At 32.1% G+C, this 22,526-nt stretch overlaps 2 protein-coding genes across 3 annotated transcripts; one reads left to right on the forward strand and one right to left on the reverse strand.

Moving 5' to 3' along the window:
- Positions 1-290: 290 nt before the first annotated feature.
- Positions 291-7,777, reverse strand: LOC133183831 (basal body-orientation factor 1-like). 2 transcript variants are annotated; one of them, XM_061318736.1, is made up of 12 exons: positions 7,656-7,777; positions 6,321-6,437; positions 5,716-5,839; positions 5,305-5,514; positions 5,122-5,202; positions 4,859-4,929; positions 4,336-4,549; positions 3,714-3,985; positions 2,695-2,847; positions 2,189-2,200; positions 1,662-1,841; positions 291-665 (listed from the first exon to the last, which is right to left on the reverse strand). In XM_061318736.1, exons 1-12 carry the CDS (start codon positions 7,697-7,699, stop codon positions 551-553), a joined length of 1,593 nt encoding a protein of 530 aa, XP_061174720.1. In that variant the 5' UTR covers positions 7,700-7,777; the 3' UTR covers positions 291-550. The 2 variants fall into 2 exon arrangements, with proteins under 2 accessions (XP_061174720.1, XP_061174719.1); XM_061318735.1 differs by lacking the exon at positions 2,189-2,200 and having other exon boundaries at positions 293-665.
- A 234-nt stretch (positions 7,778-8,011) lies between these two features.
- Positions 8,012-22,072, forward strand: LOC133182919 (ectonucleoside triphosphate diphosphohydrolase 5-like). The gene is made up of 14 exons (XM_061317774.1): positions 8,012-8,277; positions 9,467-9,855; positions 10,105-10,184; positions 13,725-13,868; positions 14,096-14,165; positions 14,296-14,331; positions 14,568-14,653; positions 15,170-15,249; positions 15,521-15,582; positions 15,786-15,879; positions 18,520-18,671; positions 18,852-18,905; positions 19,122-19,228; positions 20,364-22,072. Exons 2-14 carry the CDS (start codon positions 9,510-9,512, stop codon positions 20,448-20,450), a joined length of 1,398 nt encoding a protein of 465 aa, XP_061173758.1. The 5' UTR covers positions 8,012-8,277; positions 9,467-9,509; the 3' UTR covers positions 20,451-22,072.
- Positions 22,073-22,526: the final 454 nt, after the last annotated feature.

Here is a 22,526-nt window from a genome sequence, read left to right on the forward strand (position 1 = left end):
AAATACTGTGCGGCCCTATGCTCCATGCTCCCCAAGGAGCGAACAGGAATAAGTCGATATGAAAAACTGTATGTCCACTTTCTAGTAAGATGTACATTTTTTTTCAGCAAGATGATTTACAGGTGGTTTAGGAAAAATCTGAATGTTTAAATGTCTTTTTAAAAACATATTTATTATAAACAAAACATTATTATCACAGACACAGTCTTAAGGTGAAAATTTACAAATAATGTACTTCAGCAGTAATACAAAAGATTTTTTTTAAAAAACAGTAATTAGGTATTTTTAGTTTTTATCAGAAATACATACTGTAACAATAAAACAACATTCATTCATCTTTCTCACAGCCTTCAAAAGTAAATTCTATCACATATACTAAATACTTTCAAAAGAATTTTTTTTGTACAATTAACTTCAGAAAAGGTTTGCCTCACTTGTTGAAAGTAACAAATACACTTTCTGTTATGGTTTATATTGCCCTGAAGGTTTTTTTTTTTTTGTAAATAAGTTGGTTAATACATCACAGTAGTTTAGCACTGAATCTGTTCCTTCAAGAAACTTGGGCAGTTTCAGCAACAAATGTACCAGACTTGGTTTGAATTGGAATTTCTGGGGCATCCATTTGAGCCTGGGTCAAAAAGGTGTTGTCAGGTTCATCAGGTGGACTGAAAATTAAAGGAAAGCTATTATTTATTTATATATGTGGACAACATAATATAGATATTTTTTTATATAAAAAGTACAGTTTAACATTAATATCTAAAAACCCATGGATTTGGAAGTTTTTATTTAATATGTATTTTAAAACCTAAAAAATTGCGATTTCCAGAGATCTTGAAGTTTTTTGTTTTTTTTTTTTTGCCCCATACACAGGGGCTGGCATGATTTACACAAGTTTTCCTTTTTGAATGAAATTTATGGGAAAATTGTACAAAAATTCGGCATGTAAATTTCATGCGAATGTGTTCACAAAATTTTCAGGTGAAATTCATGTGATTTTCATGCGAGCCACTTTTGTCTGTGTAGAGGTTGAGATAATGAAGGTTGACTATACTTTATTTGTATAGCCAGTACTATTTTTGTCCATTTTAGTTTTTAAAAAAAAAATAATAGAATATCATATTTCTGCTGCTGTTTTCTTGAATCAGTTGTCAGCTTATGATGATTTACAAGCATATCAGAAAAAAAGTCTGAAAACAGCAAATAATTAGAAATTTCAAAGGTGAATGATAAATAAAACTTTCAAAAAAAATAAGTAATCAACATGAAACTCAAACTTGATCTGTCGTTATCAATATCAAGAGAAATAACCAAAATCAGTTCATAATCGAAGTGCATGGGGGAAAAAAAAGTCCAGAAAAGAGTGAATGATCAGAAATTTTAAGCTGCTTCTTAGAAGCAAATAACTTATTAAATGTAACATGGATCAATCAACATGAGACCTTAAAGATCTGTAAGTCATTAATATCAAATCAGCTCATCATCTACAAGCACATCAAAAAATAGACCAAAAAAACTAACTATAACAGAATGGCTGATTGATGAACAGAAAGGGGTAACACTAAATGCTACGACCAATTTCATGGTGGGGCATATAAAATGTACAGTTAACCTTTCAGTTGTCCAGCTTTAAGAACCTTCTAAATTTTCATGAAGCTTACCTTGGTTCATGTGAGATACTGAGTCTCTGGACTTTGTTTTCTATGGCAGGAAGGGGTGGGTCAGAGTTCATTTTAGTGACCTTTGCCCCTCCATTCATCCTGGCAAATAGGTAACGAATAACCCTTTCCTTCTGTTCCCAAGTCAGGTCACTGATGTCCACTTTACCGGAAATGTCGTACCTGTGAAATAATGAGCTAACATCAAATTTTGTCTTAGCTACATGTAAGCAATTTTTAGATACAATTCCATAAGGCATTTGATACTTTAATACATTTTGACTCTAATCCTCTATAACCGTTCATTCACTGTCAATAACTTTTTAAAATATCAATACTAATTGAAACAAGCATGCTATGTAAATGTTCCAGAAAATAGGACAAAATATTTTATTTGAATCAAACAATATATTCTGCATGCAGTATAAAATCACCATGCAGTGAACATGCCAGATAGAATACCAATGACAAAAGTGAAATGTATAATATATAATCAAGTATAATGAAGAGAATGATGCTATCAAACTTACGTGGCCTGCTTCCTATGAAAACAGAGGGCAGCGCAAATATAAAGAGTATAAATTGTGAAAAATGTCTCAAAATTATAGAATATCAGTATTTAGTTAAGGACAACATAAGGAAAAGGATGGGAAAACACAGAAACTAATGATGAGGAAAAGAAATTTTCCAATCCTACTGACTTTCAAAATCAGACAACAACAAAGAAGTGGGGTTGATAATGCAGTGTTGGAGATGTAGAGTTAGTCACCTAACGCATACTAGAGTTAAGAAAGATGATTCAAGCTTTGGTTTGAAATTTGAACACATTTCCAATACATTTACTACATGTATATCACATCTACATGTACTTCATGCAATGCAACGGTGTCGTGTCTATAACCAAACAAGATTTTACAACTGTAAATATTCGAGTTACTTTCTAAATTATTTGAAGTTATTTGTTTCAGTTAAAAAAAAGGTTAATGTTCGAGTTTAATAAGTATATACAACCAATATACACATGAATATAACATACATTTTTTCTGCAGCCTCAAGATCTTTGTACACACTGTTTGTGCTTATGCCAGATTTGTTGAATGTTCGGATTTTAGGGTATTCCCCTTTTCCTGCAAAGGCTTTCAGCATTTTTTCCTGGTAGGCTGCCTGAGCATCAACACGATATTGGGCCCTGAAAATTAATGAAGTCTTCCTTGAAATGATCATTCAGAAATAAATTGCAAAGTTATTACTCTTGCATTTTAACTGTTATGTCTAAGTACATTTTTGAGGCTAGAAATGCATGGAGTATCTGACTTCAACATTCAGCAAGTTAAAATCCTCATATCATCAGCTGACTGTGAATTTTCAAGGGCTGAGACAAGTTTCTAGTGCATGATTTTAAATTCTGACTAAATATCTGTCCTCAGGTTTTAAAATTGATTTAACAAAGCATTGAGCTTTGCTGGTGTATTAATTGAGATAAAAATTTAATGATATTTAAAGTGTGTTACACAGAAGAGAGATACATGACAAATGTGCAAAAATTACAATTATATCAAAAAATTATATGTGGGAAAAAAATTGTAGCAATTTTTTTTCATGGATTGAAATCCATTTATTTCAGCAACGTCATATACATGTATTACTGTAATCTAGAAAATTGCATTGACCACAAAACAACAATCGAAATAGACCAGTGAATGATCATGCAATATCAAATGTGAACAACTGAACTTGAATTTAGACTTAATGAAATGATTGATTATTTTATGTACATGTATATAATTCTTAAAATGCAGTATGAAGTGAAAAAAGATATATTTTAAAAATTAGCTACTGCTACTTGTTTCTAGTGAATTTATCATGCTGTATATTATTATTTGCTGACAAAGAAATTGTGAAACACATATTTTTACCTTCTTCAAGCTCAGAGAAGCTAATAAAATTTGGCTATTTGATTAGTTTTTTATGATGTTAAAAAAAATCAAATCCCGTCATTTCAACTGATTTATAAGTTAGAGTAAACAGAGTAAATATATTTGATATCTAACGTACTGATTAGCAGCAATTTCCATTCGGACTTGTTCCAGTGACTCTAGGAAGAACCGCTCAAGTTCTGTTCTCTGATCCAAAATATTTTTGGCCAGTCTCTTGACCTTGTTCATTTCCCTAGTCTTAAGGTCAATCACTCTTTGAAGTTTTGCAAGCTCAATTTTGGCGGCCTCATTTTCAGTCCTGGCCTGCTGTACAATGGTTTTCCTCTCAGTGTTAAATTCTCGTGACATGTGACTTAAAGACTTCTCCAAAGTTTGGGTTTTTTCCGTCAACTTTAAAATAGGTGTAATAGTATTATTAAACATATTGATTTATAATAACATATGATTGTATGATTAGCTGATTAAATGAGACACAATTCTATTTTAAGCAAATTATAAACTTTTAGACCATGTTTGCTGTACTATTATTTTCACAAACATAGAAATAACAAATGCCTGCGTTGAAAATGTATTTTTGTTGACGTTTTCTATCAATTCTCAAAATTCTTAATTTTGTAGATGCTTTGCATCAATTCCTAAATTTCAAAGTTTCAACCTCACATGTAATAAATACTTACTTCACCACCCATAGCCCCCACCCACCCCACCCCCTCCCCACCTGTGCATCTATATATTCTCACCTGTCTGATCTGTTCTTTCTGTTGTTTGACCTGCACAATTTTCTCTTGGACCATCATGTCATTCAGCTCTTTGTCCCCCCGAAGTTGCTCATTTTCCTCCTGAAGTTTGTCCCTTAGTTTCTTCAGGACCTCCCCTTCCTTCATATGATAACTTAAGGCTTCTGATAAACGTACATTTTCTTTGTACACAGACTTTGTGGTTTCATCAAGATTTCTATATTAAATATAGTTTTAAAATGCATTATTTTCAGGCTATGAGATGAAAAGACTTTATGAAAGATTCATGAGTGCATACTGGAACCTTCACTATAAATCTTCTTTATGATCCTTAAGTGATTCAAAGAAAGTTTTAACCTCCAGAAAGAAATTTTATAAAATGAAATACAACAGAAATATAATTTCAATTCAACACACTTCTCTTAAAATTATTTCCTAATGGGTGCAACAAGCAAATTCTTATAAATTATGACACCCTTCTTACTTACGATATTCTTATGAATTATAAGACAAACTTTTTACATACGATATTGCTTCTGTGTGAGCTCTTTCAGCTAATTCTGCTATTTTCTGATTGGCTTCTTGTTGTAATCTCATCTAGCAATTGTACAAAATGATGGCGATAAGCCACAATTCAAACGGCATAAATAATGAAACTTGTGACAAAGGCCAATAACTCTTCATCCAAACACATTCATTTTGAATTTCAGAATTTTACATTGAACTCTTTCAAAAAATGAGACATGAAAAAAGTTGACACATATGATATAATGAAAGTTCAATTGTTACCTTTTCTTCAAAAAACTTCTGTTCCATTCTTGTCAGTGTGCCCTTGTGATCACGATTAGCATTATACATAGCTTCTTTTATCTACAAATAAAAATATGTTTATCAATCATAGTATATATACTGGTATATTTAAATCAATATGAGTTTACAGTAAATTTGAAAAATCTTCCACCTCTGACTTACATCATCCAGCTCCTTCTGCATCTGACCTCTCTTCCTCCTGAATTCCTTGACCACTTTAAGTTCACTCTGCATCAGCTCCACCTCCCTTGTTTTCTCTGCTACTTTCTCCTCCAATTCATTAATTTGTGTACTGAAGTCTTCAACAATATTCTCTTTTTCTTTTCTGTGTTCTTTTTTCAGCTCTCGGATTGATTGCTTTAGCCTTTCATTCTGCCAGAAAATCATATTATTATTACACTATCTAGCACAAGTTCTATTCAATAAAATCTATATTAACTACTGTTTTTTTTTTCTAACAAGATAATACTTTTAATTTCCAATCTTTCATTAAATGAACAAATCTTGTGAAAAATAAATGTTATCCACCCTATTTTGTTTTAATACATAATTCCAAACAGAAAAAATACTAACCTCATTTTTCTTCTCTTCATCTTTTTTCTGTAGCAAAGTAAAACACTCTATAGTATCCTTTTCTGTGATTCTAATCATGTCCTGGAGCTGATCATTTTCCTTCATCAGCTGATTAGCATGCTCCCTGTTTAATCAATGCGAATTCTTTAATCAGACATTTATCAGTACATGTATATGTAATTTCTGAAAGCTAGGATCCACATTCCCACAATAATCCCTCAGGCCAACTGTAAAATAATGTTTGTTTTCCATCTCCTGACTCAGGATGAAAAAATTGGGTTGGGTGAGAATTTTTTTTCTCAGAAAATTTCAACATCAATACTGAATTTTCAAAGTCTATTTTCCAGAATGCATAAAAAAAATTATTGTTTCCTGGAGATTAAAAAAAGGTTTGAGTCAGGCCACTTTTAGGGCTCGGGAGAGGGCAACCAAACAATTTTATTAAAAATGGCCTCAGGTTTGTTTTTTTAACCACCAAGCAAAAGTCAGGATATGCAATTTTGGAAACAAAGTAAATGTATTCTAAATTATCTTATATATCAGCATGAGAGTAATTTAATTTGGCAATAACAATTATACATATTTTTTTGGAAAAACAATTTTACCTGTATTCCTGTTTGGAGGTCTCTGCAATCTCCAGTCGAGTCTCCCAAACTTTGGAGTTGGCTGCTGCAATCTTTGCAACTGACTCATTCTTCTTAGATCCTTTCTTTCCCTTTTTCCTGTAACAAAATAGAAAATGCTCTAATGCAAAGCATGGCAAATCATTTTTCTGAAACAGACTCATTTAAATGACATGATTCCATTGAATATTATATAATCACTGTCTAACAATATTATTACAAAAATGTATGTATCTTAAAGGATAATATACTTGTATTATTACTTCTATACTTTAATTATGTCAGATATGAATAATCATGATATTTAACAAAAAAGGAGGGGAATTAAGGACTGGTTTTCTGTAGACCTAGTAGCTTAAAGATACCTCCATCTTCAATGATAATCCAATAACAGTGCAGAAAATGCAATGCTCTGAAGTTTTACTTTCTATTTTTTTTTTTGAACATCAACAGTTACCTGAATTTCAAAAGACCCCCCCCTCCCCCCAAAAAAAGGATGATTATATTTCATAATTTGGAGAAAAAATTCAAATGAACTTGTTTTTAATGAATGACAATTAATAACAATTGAGGAATATGTTTGTAATAACACACTGTGTTCACATTCACAGGGAAACGGAATGTGTAGCTAGTGCACAGTTTTCAAATCAGCTGCAATCAGAAAACAGGCATCTCACTGAACATATACATGCAAATTTCCCTTTTCCCATTTCTTACACTCAGTAGAATAGCATAGCATGAATGAATGAATATTCTTAAAACAAAATTGATTTTAAAGTCTTTTCCTTTGTTAAAATGTTCATTTATGCCATGCCAAAATCTGTTAACAATGTATGACATGTAATCGATACAAAAGCCCCATTCATTACAGATAAGCAGTCCATCTGCCTACAAAGTCATTGAAAGCACACACAACATTGAAACATCATTCTTGTGTAGGGTATTCATGATAAACTTACCCATTTCTAAAAATGTAAGAGTTTGATAAATAAAAAACAAATCAACAAACATTTACAACAGTTAAACTACAACATTAACTACAATATTAATGATACGAGATAAATTATAATATATCAATACCTAACTACAAGTTTTTTTCCCTTAATTTGGTTTAACAAGTTCCCCTTTGAACATATCTAATAACAATTATAATTTCTCTACAAAATGAAAGGGTCGATTCATCTGATTATTTTATATATATTACTAAAGATTCACAAATCAAATAACAAAACAAAGAAATCAGATGTATGAAATTGCAATAAATATGTTAAAATCTTTGTTTATGAGTTCAAATGAACTATGCAACAATTGGCGCACCCTTTCTTTCCTTTTCCCTTTCCTTTCTTGCCTTTCTTCGGCATTTTGATGCAAATTTATGAAGCCTTGACCATAAACACTTTTTTCCAATATTTCTCCTAATAGACCTCGGCAGCCATATTGTTTTCGCAGTGTTATGGTAACATCATGATCCGAGGAAAATTTTATATCCTCGATAAAAATAAGATTTTTATTCTTCATTTTTTAAAATATTGGATGACAGTAACAATTTAAGTGATAATTATATATTTATTTTTATTTTTTTTTTTTTTGTAATAATTTTTTTTATTTCATTTCCTTTTCAAAGGTCACGGGCAATCATTACTTCCGGTCAGTAGTAAACAAGCACGACGGCAGTAAAAATAGAGCAACACGTCAGTCAAAATTTGATGACGAAAGAAGGGCTTAGGTAAATTACTAAATGGAGTAATTGAATGAGATGTTCGTAGCCCTGAGATTCGATTCGGCTGGATATTTCGATTATTTATGCCTTTACCAGTATCTACAAATATCCAATAGACTGATAGAGCCCAGTCGACTTGGCTTTCAAAAGGACACGAACAACGAATATCAACCAGAAACGAACATGGGCGAAAAAACATTTTAGCCAAAGAGCTAATAAGTAAGACCATAATTTTTTAGTTGCCTATCGAATTATCTTGTAACGTTAGAAATTATATATTTGAATTCAAAAAAGAAGTATTGTAAAGTTGTTCAAGTCACAGGAGTTTGCAATTTTATCAATAAAGTCAATAGAAATCACTCTTTTGACCAAGCCAGCTCATGGCTTGGTCAATCGACTTTATTGATAAAATTGCGAACTCCTGTGTTCAAGTGGATTTTGTTTTGCCTACATAGCACATCTAAACCCTTGGCTTGCGAAGATGACATAACATGACAAACTCATTTGGATCACTGTATCCAGTGTTTATCCATCATTCTAATGCAATTTTTTTGTAATCCACATTTTGATTTGCTAAAGCACTGATGGCTTAGGCAGTTGAATGAGCATTAATGAGAGTGAAAACTTTTGATTGTGACATTGTAATTGAATGATGCAAAAACACAATGTCATTCAAAATCATTTCATTACATGTTTCCTATAACACCCCCCCCCCCCCCCCAAAAAAAAACAACGAGATAAGATGAAAACATTAAACAAAATTCATAAATTGCATTAGAATTGGAATAACTATCTTTTCATTTGTTTCTTTCTACTGTTAATGCTGATTTAATGGTCACAAAAATCTGTTAAACTCTGTTTGCAACCCAGTAATCAGCATTAATGCCATTTAATTGTCGCAAATAATGAATGAGAAGACAGTTATTTCCTAAGCAAGGGTCATAGAGAGTAGTCACACTTTCACAAAAAACTTTAATTTTCTTATTTCAAATCACATTAATTTAATGTGAAATTTCTTAAAAAGATACATTGTAAGATGCTAGCTGCAGAACTGTAGCTCTGAGGGAAATAAAATTTTGACAGACATTCCAGAGAGCTAGGAAGCCATCCATTGAAATAACCTTTGATTTACAGCAACACTTTTTTGTTGCAAGCTTCAGATTTGTTTCACACCAACCATACACATTCTTCTGCCTAAAGCATGTTATCTTTTGCTTAATTTACCTCTAAATGATTCCAAAATATTGTTGTAAAAGTAAAATAGGTGAAACACCTGTTAGAGTTATGCCCCTTCATCATAATGCAATGTAATGGCAGAAACTATGCCATTCCAAAGCCATAGAGAGCCATCTGGAACCGTAAATCTTTGCACCTTAACATATTTTAAGCTCTATGTTATATATTTCAGATATTTTCACACATGTAGGAATAATTAGCAATGATGCAGAAAGATGTTCAATTCAGCACCACGCTATAGCATGTATCAGCTCCGTGGAAGAGTCAGTGGATTTCTGGCAGTTGTGTTAGTTGTTGCTCTGATCCTTGTGGTAACTGGATATGATGATTTTAAACACAAGTTCATCAGGAATTCCATTTTTAAGGACAAGAAAAATCCATATGTATTTAATGGAGAAGCCACATTGAATGTGCCACATGAACAATTAAAGGGAAATAATGGATTTGCACAGGTTACTCCAAACTATGGTATCAACAGTGAAAAGGATATTTATGCCATTGTATTTGATGCAGGAAGCACTGGATCAAGAGTTCATGTTTTCAAGTTCAAAATTATGAAAGGTAGTCCATGTATTTGAATTAGAATTTGTAAATATTCTGAACACTCATTGGGACAACTTTGTACACCCTGATACAAGGGGTGTGCAAGATGTATGTTTTCTGATTGTGCAAAATATTAGCAGAGTCATGAGCGATTTATTTTTTCACTACTTAGATTTTTTTTTACTGAAGTTCTATTGTAATATTTCATTACAATATGCATATATGAGTTGAAGCTGATTATAAATACATGTATTTTTTTATTGCTAGGTGGTTTGTTGAAATTAGAGAAGGAACTTTTCAAGACAACTAAGCCGGGACTGTCAGCTTATGCAAATGATCCTCATTTAGTGAGCCTTTTTTTAGGTCACCTGAGTCACTCAGGTGACCTATTGCTAATTGTTTTCGTCCATCGTCGTGCGTCCTCCGTCGTGTGTTAACATTTGAACATTTTCAGCTTCTCCTCTGAAACCGCTGAACAAATTTCAGCCAATTTTTGCATATGGCATCTATGTGTGAAGGGGAACAAAATTTGTGAATTTCATGGTCCCTGCCCCCCTGGGGCCTGAGGGGTGGGGCTAAAACCATCAAAATTAATGGAATCTTTAAAAATCTTCTTCTTTACTCCTGGACATCAAGCAGTCAAACTGTTGACATGATTGTAATAAGCATTGAGCCCTCTACCAAAATTGTGAAATTCATGGCCCCAGGGTCAGGGATTCTGGTGCTAGGGCGGGGCTTTATAGATCATATAGTGAAAGTGCATTATTTCTTTAAAAATCTTCTTCTCTACTCCTGGGTATTATTGAAACAAATTGAATACATAGTTATGATAAGCAAGGGTGACTCTACCAAAATTGTGAAATTCATGGCCCCAGGTTCAGGGGTTCTGGTGCTAGGGTGGGGCTATATAGATCGTATAGGGAAAGTGCATTATTTCTTTGAAAATCTTCTGTACTCCTGGGTATTATTTAAACAAATTAGATACAGAGTTATGATCAGCAAGGGTGACTCTACCAAAATAGTGAAATTCATGGCCCAAGGGTCAGGGGTTCTGGTGCTGGGGGGGGGGGGGGGGTATATAGATCATATAGTGAAAGTGCATTATTTCTTTAAAAATCTTCTTCTCTACTCCTTGGTATTATTGAAACAAATTAAATACATAGTTATGATAAGCAAGAGTGACTCTACCAAAATTGTGAAATTCATAGCCCCAGGGTCAGGGGTTCTGGTGCGGGGGGGGGGGGGGGGGGGGGCTATATAGATCATATAGTGAAAGTGCATTATTTCTTTGAAAATCTTCTTCTCTACTCCTGGGTATTATTTAAACAAATTAAATACATTGTTATGATAAGCAAGAGTAACTCTACCAAAATTGTGAATTTCATGGCCCCTAGGTCAGGGGTTCTGATGTTAGGGCGGGGCTCTATTTATTATATAGTGAAAATGCATTAATGCTTTAAAAATCTTCTTCTCTGCTTCTGGGTATTATTTAACAAACTAAGTACATTGTTATGATAAGCAAGGACACCTCTTCCAAAATTGTGAAATTCATGGCCCCAGGGACAGGGGTTTTTGTGCTAGGGTGGGGCTATATAGCTCCTACAGTGAAGGTGAATTATTTCTTTGAAAATCTTCTTCTCTGCCCCTGGGTACTATTTAAACAAACTAAGTACATTGTTATGATATGCAAGGATGTCTCTTCTAAAATTGATAATTTCATGGCCCCAGGGTCAAGGGTTCTGGTCAAAAGGTGGGGGGGGGGGCTCTATTGATTATATAGTGAAAAATCAAAATTTCTTTGAAAATATTCTTTTCTGCTTCTGGTAAAAAAGCAAAGAAGCTAAGTATATAGTTATGATGAGCAAGAGTGCTTCTTCCAGAGTAGTGAATTGCATGACCCCTGGGTCAGATGTGCTGGTATAAGGGTGGGGCTGTTGATAATGTAGTGAAAATGCATTAATTCTATTAAATAATCCTGTCTGCTCCTTAATGTTAAGCAGTTAAACAAAGTGATTACTTATGATGAGCAAACTTGAAACTTCTGGTCCCAGGGTGAGAGGCTCTGGTGTTTCTCGGTGGTGAAGGGGGGGGGGGGTGGGGGTGGGTGGGGAGGGGCTCTACTGATAATATTGTGAATCTGTAGTGAAAATGCATTATTTCTTTAAAAATCTTCTCTGCACTTGGGCATATCAGAGGCAAAAAGTGTAAAAGTTGTAATAAGGAAGGGTATTTTTACCAGATTTTTGAACATCTGGACCATTTGGTCAAGTGTTCTGGTCCTAGCCAGGGCTCAATTGATTTGCATTCTACTGAGAGGAGTTATTCCCCTTTGCCGTTTACTTTTGATAATTAATCATTGTAAATAATGTACTTGAAAAATTAATAGAATAAGAGAATTATGCAAGAATTTTTATCGTATAATACAAAAAGTATTTTCGTAGTTTTAATGATCATGTGGACTTGTAAGTAATAGATAAATAAAAATGAGACAAAAATAACTTGTCTTATTAAATGTTCATCAAAGACTAAGAGAGGCCAATGTAAGAGATTACAACAAGGAATTAAAATAGTTCAAAAGCACTGAAAGTTTCTTAATATACTGTATGGTGATAGTGATAAATGGGGAACAGATTAGAACCTAATTTATGAACTGTTAATGAATAGTAGACTAATTATTTTGTTGATCCTGATCACCCTATTTTTCTTACTTTTGGGCAACAAAGCTTCACCTTTCATTTCATTTTAATACTCTATGGATCCTCTAAATTGTTGTATTGTACTCAGGTGACCGTTAAGGCCCTTGGGCCTCTTGTTTTTAAATAGAACAATATTTGAATTAAGTATACAAACAGTATTTACCAGTGTATGTAAAGCCATAGTTACAGTGTTGTATGATTACGACCACTGTGGTGTCATTAAGGTATTCATAAGTCATCTCAGTGAAAAAAGCATGACTCTTCCAGTTGTGATATAGCTGCAGAACTAGCTCTCTAGTTGAGAAAAAATTAGGACACATAAACCAGAGAGCTACAGATCAAAGTGATGTAAAAACCTTCGATTTATGCCGCCACTTTTTTGTTGCTCGCTTCGGGTATTATTTCTTATATTTTATGCGTTCCCTCAAGTCACAAATGGTATCCGAAAATTATTCATATATTTTACTCCGACCCATTCTTCATACTTTGTTTACCTTTCAACTGTTTCCAAATGACCCTATGTGACCTTGGAATATCATTTTTAAAAAATTTCTCATTCCAACATCCATGTTGGGAGTCGTGCAGAAAAAACGTTTTTAAAAGATCATCCATTTGCCGAGAAAATATGAATAAAAAATCTGGAGGTTCAAATATCATGTATATTCATTTGTCTGTAAAGAAAACAATATGTATGTAAAAAATAAGATAAATAAAACCGATCGGTTGTGTTATTATCAGCATCACATGGAGCTCGGAATGCATTTTTTTTAACTGATACTCCAAGACTACATATGGTCGTTTGGAACTGTTGAAAGGTAAATAAAGTGTCAGGAATAGGAGTAAAAATATATAATTTATTACTGGATGCCATGTTTGAAGCGGTGGAACGCATGAAATACAAGAAATAATACCTGAAGTGAGCAACAAAAAAGGTTTTTACAACGCTTGGATCTGTAGCTCTCTGGTTTATCTGTCCGAATTTTCTCAACCAGAGAGCTACAGTTCTGCAGCTAGTTGTGATAATGAATAATTATGTATTTAAAAGTAAACAAATACTAGCAAAAGTAATATTATGCAAAATTCTTTTCCTGTTTTAATGACAGTGCATTTTGTTAAGTACATCATGTGCATTTGTTTCTTTATGTTTGTTATTATGTAAATTTTTAATATTGAGGGCTTTGTTTATTAAAGGCTGCTGAGTCATTAAGGCCTATGGTAATTGAAGCACTAGCTTTTATTCCAAAAGCCAAGCAGAGGTCAACACCAATAACTCTGAAAGCCACTGCGGGACTCCGTCTATTGCCTGAAGGGGCAGCTGACAACATTCTTAATGAGGTAGAATTTATTGTAACCTTAGATGTACTGTGAAAAAATGTTTCTTAATTTATTTGAAAATTAGTGCTGTGATGAAAATACTAATAAGAAAAATTAACACCTAAAAAAAAGATACTGAATAATTTACTTGAAAGCAATTTTTTAAAATATGGATAAAACCTCAAACTTAAAGGGCAAGTAATGTATATTGTAGAGTAAAGTGAAGTAAGTAGATTTTTAATTCTTAGGTTACACAGATGTTTAAAGAATATCCATTTCCTCTGGGTGAAATCAGTATAATGGATGGAATTGATGAAGGTGTGTGTTCATACATTCTTACAATTTAATTTGATGTCACTAAAAAGTGTGTGTATTTCGTATGTTTGATGTTAGATGTAATGAGCTTTGTTTCAACATACCATAATTTGTAGATGTAATAATTTTGCAGGAATTTTCAGTTGGATAACACTGAATTATATTATAGGTAAGCCCTTTCTTGTGATTGTTTCATTTTAATTTTGCAATTCAAAATTCTTTTTTTTCTTTCTATCAGAAGCATTTTGGGTTACCAGAAGTTATATGCATTGCTAGAAAGTACTGAATAAGGAATTTAAGACAAGTGTAGTAGATTTGAAGCTCAAACAAGTAAATATAAGATAGATATAAAGATAAGATTAGTACATATAATACTCTATCTAGTGCCTTTACATAAATTTACAGGTACCCTCACTAGTGGCAACAAAACAGTGGCTGCTCTGGATTTAGGAGGAGGATCTACACAAATTACATTTGTTCCTCAACACAGGGTAAATTTTAACTATGGAGTTCAGTTTTTATGTAGTGTATATTTTTTAATAGCCAAACAAAAAGTATTGTTTGCTTATTCTGGATGTACACATGTACATGATAAAGGACGTTTTACTTAAAAAAAAACGAGATGTGATAAAGATTGTATACCGTGTAAGTAGAAATTTTAGTGAGGATTCAATTTTGGCATTTTTTGTGGGGATATTAAAATTGAATATCGCTAACAATTCTTCCTGCATTGGAGGTTACTGTTGTCTTTCTAGGCATCATTGAATTGCTAAAATTACTTCTCGCTAAAAATTAATACAGTACTGATTTTTTAGGATAAACTGCTAAATTTGCGTCTCACTAAAAATTCCACTTATACAGTATATATAAGGATAGGCTTGAAGCAAGAGTATTTCCTTAGTATATTATTTCTGTATGATATCATAATGAACACATACTGTACATTTAGAGTATTTTAAATAATTTGATGATGAGTGTCGATGATATGATTTTTTTTTCCTATATAGGAAACCATAAAAGCTGTTCCTAAAAATTTTACAAGTAAAATTACACTGTTCAACAGAAGCCACAAGTTATATACACACAGGTATGTTGTCAACCAGGCAGATGAGATTGAATATAGAAAAAATAACTGAAAACTTATTAACTGTCTGCCTACCTGTCTTCCTCATAAGAAAAAAGGTCAGTTTCATCAGCAGAAACTTTAGTTTGTGATTCAGTGATTTATGAAGTAGGACATATGCTCTTTAATGTTTATTAAATTTCTCCAAGATTACTGTTTTTGGACATATACAAGATTCAGATATTGCAGTTTGTTAAGCAAACCTGTATTAACTAACTGAAATTCTTTTTTCTAGCTATCTTGGCCAAGGCTTAATGTCAGCAAGGTTTTCTCTTCTGTCCAATGATAAAAAGCCAGGTAAAAAAAGTAGAATTTACTTACTTTTTCCTCCCTTAAATAATACAGTTGTGTATATATTACATGTATTCATACAAATGAAATAGAAAATTTGTATTAAGTGTAGCTTTATTTCAGTCATTTTTTTTAGCCAGATTTCTCTCAGGATAGAAATTTTTTATACTATGTTACTCAAGAAATAAATATATCTTTATTTTCAACAGATGAAGTAGCAAATACTACCATTCTCTCTAGCCCTTGCTTGCCACATAAATTCTCAGGACATTTTAGATTAGGATCACACAAATTTCAAGTACGGTAAGTATGCAAATGTCCTGTGTTCTGTCTTGTGCTAAATATTTCAGATTTTAATGTTGACACATCCATACAAAGTTGAGTGTACAAATTTTGAAGTGCATAGATTACAGTCATACATACAAATTTGCCCTTATTCTTCCCAGGAATACCAGAGAACATAGGCACAGTGTTCAATACAGGTTTGATTCCTTGATTAAAAACTATGCATCCACATTATCCCCATATCATCTTTTATTTTGTTGGTTACATACTTGCAGGCACATCTTTCCTAATATGGACTTCCCTTATAAAAAATCACAAGTGCAAGAAGTTTTTTAAAACTTCCAATAATTTTTTTGTGTCTGAACTCTGAAGTAAATTTAACAATACCTGGTACCCATACTGGTAATCTTCCCAGAATTCCTTTTGAATGACAGTGAATTTTTTTGTAATGGTCATTTTCTTTGATGAAATAAGTTCTTATGTATTAAGTATTGGGATGTCTTCTATGAATGATTCTCAACACTTTTTGGCATGTTTTATTTTTTGTTGCACCCTGTCCAAGATTAACCCAAAGTATTGAATTCGAAGTCCTATATTCAAATCATGATTATGCAAAGGTTGGAAGTGATAAAATTACTGGCTTGCTTATATCACATCTAAATAGGTCATAAGCATTTTGGCTTAACAAAAGTACCCAAAATAAATACACGAGTTGCCAATGGCAACTCGATTTAGACAAATGTTGCATGCGAGTGGAGGGTGTAACAAAAGTTATTGGCTGAGACTTGGGCAACATATGATTTGTTGATGCCTGTAGCCAATATTTTTGTCTTCATGTCCAACTTATCATACATTGAATGTTACCCTCATACTTAGTCAATAACTTTGTATTGAAAGTCTGGAGTGGGTGTTGTTTTTTAATGTATATTTTGGGATTTGATTGTTGACATATGCAGAAAGAGGGGGTCTAAAGCTTTTTAAGATGATTATATCAAAATTTTACCAAAAATCTAACATATATTTTTCTTGTCTTTCCATCTGTTTTGTCTATCTGTCTACATTATTTGCCTTTTAAGTATTATTGAATATAGAGATAGAGATTCCATCTTTGCTAAAATGAAATATCAGGGCTTCCTGTGAAGTCAAGGTTATATTTGGAAGTCAGAGATGAAATACAAAATAACCATTAGAAGAATACTTTATTTGTGGATATTTATCATCAATGAAAAAAAAGTTAGGATCCCTCTTGTGCTAAGTTTTGAGGTTGATATCCATTGACTGTATCATCTCTCTTAGTTGAATACATGTAATCGTTTATGGATCTATTTTTATTTTTTCTCTTTGTATTTAATTTTTCCTTGCATTTCTGTAAACTTAAAGTTCTCTGATAAAAGAAAGGTATAAAATGAGAGAAGAAATTCTTTTCCTAAGATGTGCATAATAGATGTATAACGCTTGGTGAAAGATAAAAGCTACTATTTTGAATAACCAAATAGTGATGGAATTTAAAAAAAACATGATTTTTATTGATTATATTCCATTGATGATTTCATCTCACTTCAGATACATTTGATGAAATCTATTGAATTTGGTTAATACTCAACAAAAATTATGCATGGATAATTTATACTGGTATCACAATGGCATACATATGACACAATTTAAATCTTTTTATCTTCTATGTACCAAGTGAAAAAGTTTTCTTGGGTTAGCACACCCTGGTTAGTAAGGCAAAACAATTAATTTAAAATACTGTTCAATGTATTTTAATGTTTTCTCTCCTTCCTTTTTCTTCACTTCAAAATTCATCTTTAAAAAAGGATGATCTAATAAGCACTCCCCTTTCTCAATTTTACAAGTGCCACTAGATTGGTAATCTGACCAAAGTCTTTAAAACTGGGAAATAAACATAAGCAAGAGAATGGTAACTGAGAAAAAGCAGTGCTTTGTAATCAATTCTTCTGGCTGAAAATGTCTGACAAGCAATTGATGAGTCTTTCCTTTTTTTCTTCTTTTTTTTTCCTTTTGTGGCTTTGGGGTTTCAACCCAAGATTGGTGAGAAAAGGGGAAAAAAATACTTGTCAGTATGTACTGCTGGTGGTATTGCCATTTACAAACATATCAAACAGCATGTCAGTATTTGTCAGTTGTGTCATAACTTGAAAGGGGGAAAAGTGTGTTAAAATATTTCAAAATCATAGATAAATATGACATGCATTTTCTGAAATCAACATAACAAAAGTTATGGACAAATTTCAATAACTTTTTTTTATATTAACAGTGTTGGGTTTTGCTGAACTTTGAAAAGTAAAAACTAAAGTAGTTTTAAAGGCTTGTTATTAAATGCTTTTTATACATGCTCACTATTCTTTTAATGTTTAATGGAGCTTTTGCTTGTTGACATTTTCAAAGTTAGTATTCATAGAGTTTTTGTCATAAATAGATGCAGAACACTTTATTTTTAATCTTATTTACCTGAATGCATAATTTTTTTTTTATATTTCATTAAAGATTTACAGGAAATTCAACAAACTTTGTTCAATTATTAAAATGAACCCCTCAGTCTACCCTAAGCATTCAATAATAAACAATCCAGTAGGTAACCTTGTCTTACCTAGACCTTTTTCATGTGCTTTGTCTATTCTATATTTTACACAGTGCCCTGACTAATGGCAGCTCCTTTAATGCCTGTCTGAAGGATGCCGTAACCTTTGTGGATAATTATATGGTGGACGTTAAAGAACTTAGTAATGCAGATATCTATATCTTCTCCTATTTCTTTGATAGAGCCAAAGATGCTGGGATTATAGGTAATAGAAAATTCATTGATTGATCTTTGTATCAGAATTTTACTACATGTATGTGAATCAGGTGACAAGTGTTTTCATTGTGTTCAAAAAATGCTAAAATTGTCATTTAACTAATCAATTTGTTACATATGTACATGTAATGAAAAAAAGTGTTAAATTGTCCCCCTTTCGACATTGTAGCAAAAAATGGTGGACAGATGACTATAAAAGATTTCAAAAGAGCAGCTAAGCATTGTAGGTATTCTGAGCAATAAGATGAAAGGGGATTCTCTCAGTGAATGACTCAATAATAAAATGAGAAATTGAAATAGTGTTTTACTCTTCAACTACATGTAATTGATTTTGAAACAAAACATTAATGGTGCATTTATGAAAAAGGATTATTGATTGTAACAAGGCTGAAGATGACGTAGTGCCAGTTTTCAATGAGCCTAATTTTTATTTGAACAGATTTTTCCAATCCTTTACCGGATCATCCATATCTAGGGATGGATTTGACCTACATTTATGCTTTACTTCATGATGGCTACCACATACGATCAAACAAAGGACTGGAGGTGAGCCATAGTGTGATGGAAATTGTTCTTAATGCCTTAAAAGCCAAAAACTTCTCTTTAAACTTAAGTTAGCAATATCAAATATTTCACTTCCGTAATTAGTATGTTTAATGGATATACATTAGTCCAACATGTACAATATGGTGTTGATTTGGAAAACATCAGCATAAGTACATAATATTTTATTTTATAGTAAGTATTTTATTGTCTCGGGCTTTAGCAAAATCCGTGGGAGTTAAATCTCATTTGTCTGTTGGTCTGTTTGTCACAAAAACTTTAACCTTGATCATAACTTTTGAATGAGAAAAGACATGTGCATCACCTGTAACAAGACCTTTCCAAATATTCTGATTTTGACTCTTTTATGTCCTTGAAGTTTGACCTACTTTTCCAAAGGATCAACATTTGGTGATAATTTAACTTTTAATGAGATGAAGATAGGTAGTTCATATTTTTCATGTGCATTACCTGTTACAAGGTCTCTGAATGTTCTATCAGGGGTATGGTTTTTGACCTCTTAATTGACCTTGAAGTTTAACCTACAGTACTTTTAAAAAATTTTAACATTGGTGATAACTTTTGAATGAGGGAATCTAAGGCCTTTCATATTTTAAATGTGCATTACCTTTGACAATACCTTTCAGAAAAAGCCATAATTTTTACTTCATGATATTGACCTAGAAGTTTTACCTACTTATTTAAAAATTTAACTTTGGCTGTAACTTTAGTTCTAGAAGAGACGAGACTTTCATTTTTTTTTTTACTTGAACAGTACTTGAGACAAGACCTTTTGGACTGTATTATGATGTTTGACCCCTTGATCTTGAAGTTTTATGCAGTTTCAAAAAAATGTAAATTTTATTTATCAAAAAATTTAAATCATTTTGGTATGATGGACAGACAAGACAGGACAAACAGACAAGACAGTTGCAATATTTCATAAATAATTGCATCCCAACCACTAAGATACCAAAAGCAGGGGACCACAATTCTTTAATTTTGCTTGTTGTAATTTAATTGTGTTATTTGTACCAATAAGTAAGAATTAGTTTTTAAAATCAACATGCTAAAATAAGGAATCTAAAAGAAAAACCTGTGTCAGTATGTGAATAAATCAAGAATTATTTCTTTTCAGGTGATAAAGAAATTGAATGGAACAGAAATAAGCTGGGCATTAGGATCTGCATTTCATTTACTATCAAGCATGGGTTTAGCTAGATAATGTTATCATTCCATGATTCAAGTACTCAAGTAAATGTTAGCCAAGAATTGTGATTGTGTTTCCAGATTTGTAATTTGTGTTTTATTTTTGTCCTCATTTTTTTTAATTGGTTAAAAATTTATCTGGTCTGCTTTAAGGTGAGGCATTTAACATAGTGCCTTTAACTACATTTGCATTTAAATTGCACCAGTTTTGATAATTTTTTTCACTCCATGTTTAGGTTATGGTCAAACTATGCTTGAAAAAAATCACATCGTGATACACTTTCATATTTCCACCACATTGCTGAATTCATGAACTTACCAAGCTCTGTAAACATGTATTTGATTGTGTTGCTGTGTATCTGTGTGTGTGTCTGTGGGGGAGGGGGTGATGTTCAGGGTTATTGTAACCATATTTCACCAGAGTTTAAATCATGTAAACAATAAAGTCACAGTATGAATATTGATGATGCAGATTTACCTGACGGCTCATCGATTCTATTCAGAAAAGTTAATTCAGACATAGGAACAAACAGATATTAATGCACAATAAAAAGGCATGAGGATTAAACAGTGCATTTTAATCCCTTTCCATTGAAGAAAGACAAGAATGACTTCAGCTTTATGATATACATGTATACTTAAGCATGCTATACTTTAACAGTATTTGGGATCTAAATATATTCTCTGACGTACCATACTTTAACAAATTTGGGATCTAACTGGGTAAAAATTTATTCATTGTGAAAAATATAAGCACAGATTGTATAATATGTTCTTGTTGTATGTGATATGATACAATTATGATTGAAAAGTCCCATTTCTAATTTATTAACAATATATTCAAATAGTCTGTATTATTGATGTATACAATATCAGCATTTCGTGTATGTGAGTCATATTGGATAACTTTAAAGGCTAGTGAATCCGAAGCTTTCATAATATGTGATTATACTGTTTACTAGAAACATTTTGTTGATATTCACTTTTCCTGAATATGCTCCCTTGATTTGTCATTTACAGTGTATACCTAGATAATTTGATACTTCTTTGGTATAATTTTTTTGTGGTTTAGTTGAGGTGAATGAGAATTAACATGTATATAATGCATTTATGGTACCAGAATACCACATTGTTTCTATATGACATGTATTTACATATGTAATTATCCATTTTTCTCTGTTCGTTGTATGAGGGTTTTATAGTATTGTTTCCATTCCTGCATTATATGTCTGCTCAACTTTGCACTATTTTATGTAAATTCACCTCCCAAATATGTAGTCCATTTCACAAGAAAGCACAAATTCAGTATTTAAAAATATCAAGAATTCATTACTTAAAGGATGAACAGGGTGGAATGGATTATTAGAGGGTTATTCATTTTAATACATGGGCTTTTTCACTAGAGACGTACAGGTTCAAATATTTGAACCAAAGTCATGACAATCAATTGTCTTTTATAAAATGAAAAACTTTAAATATTAGATGATAAAATGAGAGGGAGAACATTTGGCATTTAAGACAGAAGAGAGTGAAAAGTATACTTGTTTTTATACAAAGAAGATATCTTTCATAGAGACAAAAGATGTATGTTCTTTAGCAAAACAGATGTCTGAATAAAACACATATGACCAAGAATAACTCTTATTTTTATTTTGTCATTGTAGTTTTTCATATTTCTGATTTCTAGAAATACAAAAGAAATATTGTATATTTGAATTAAGGGAGATGAGTTGGGTTTTTTTTTTTTAAAGAAAATGAATTTTGCTCACAGAAGACAGTCCTTATCAGTTGTTACATACCTTGCTGAAACATTTCAGAAATTAACATTTGCCTGTCTTCATTATAAGAACATTTTATGTTTTAGCTAATCTGAGCTAAAGGCTCTAATGAGCTTTTCTGATCAAAGCATATCCAACATCTATGTGTCCTTATATTGCCTTTAAGTTTTTACATTTTCAACTTCTTCAGAATCAATGGGCCAAATTCAATCAAACTTGCCCAAAATCATCCTTAAGTGAATGGAATTCAAGTTCGTTGAAGTGCAGGGCCACATCCTCTCTCAAAAAATAGTGAATATTTGGTTGGATTGCCA

Source organism: Saccostrea echinata, unplaced genomic scaffold (assembly GCF_033153115.1).
Source record: "Saccostrea echinata isolate AGI-Se365-2 ecotype Australia unplaced genomic scaffold, CSIRO_AGI_Sech_v1 ptg000009l, whole genome shotgun sequence".
Lineage (NCBI taxonomy): Eukaryota > Metazoa > Mollusca > Bivalvia > Ostreida > Ostreidae > Saccostrea > Saccostrea echinata.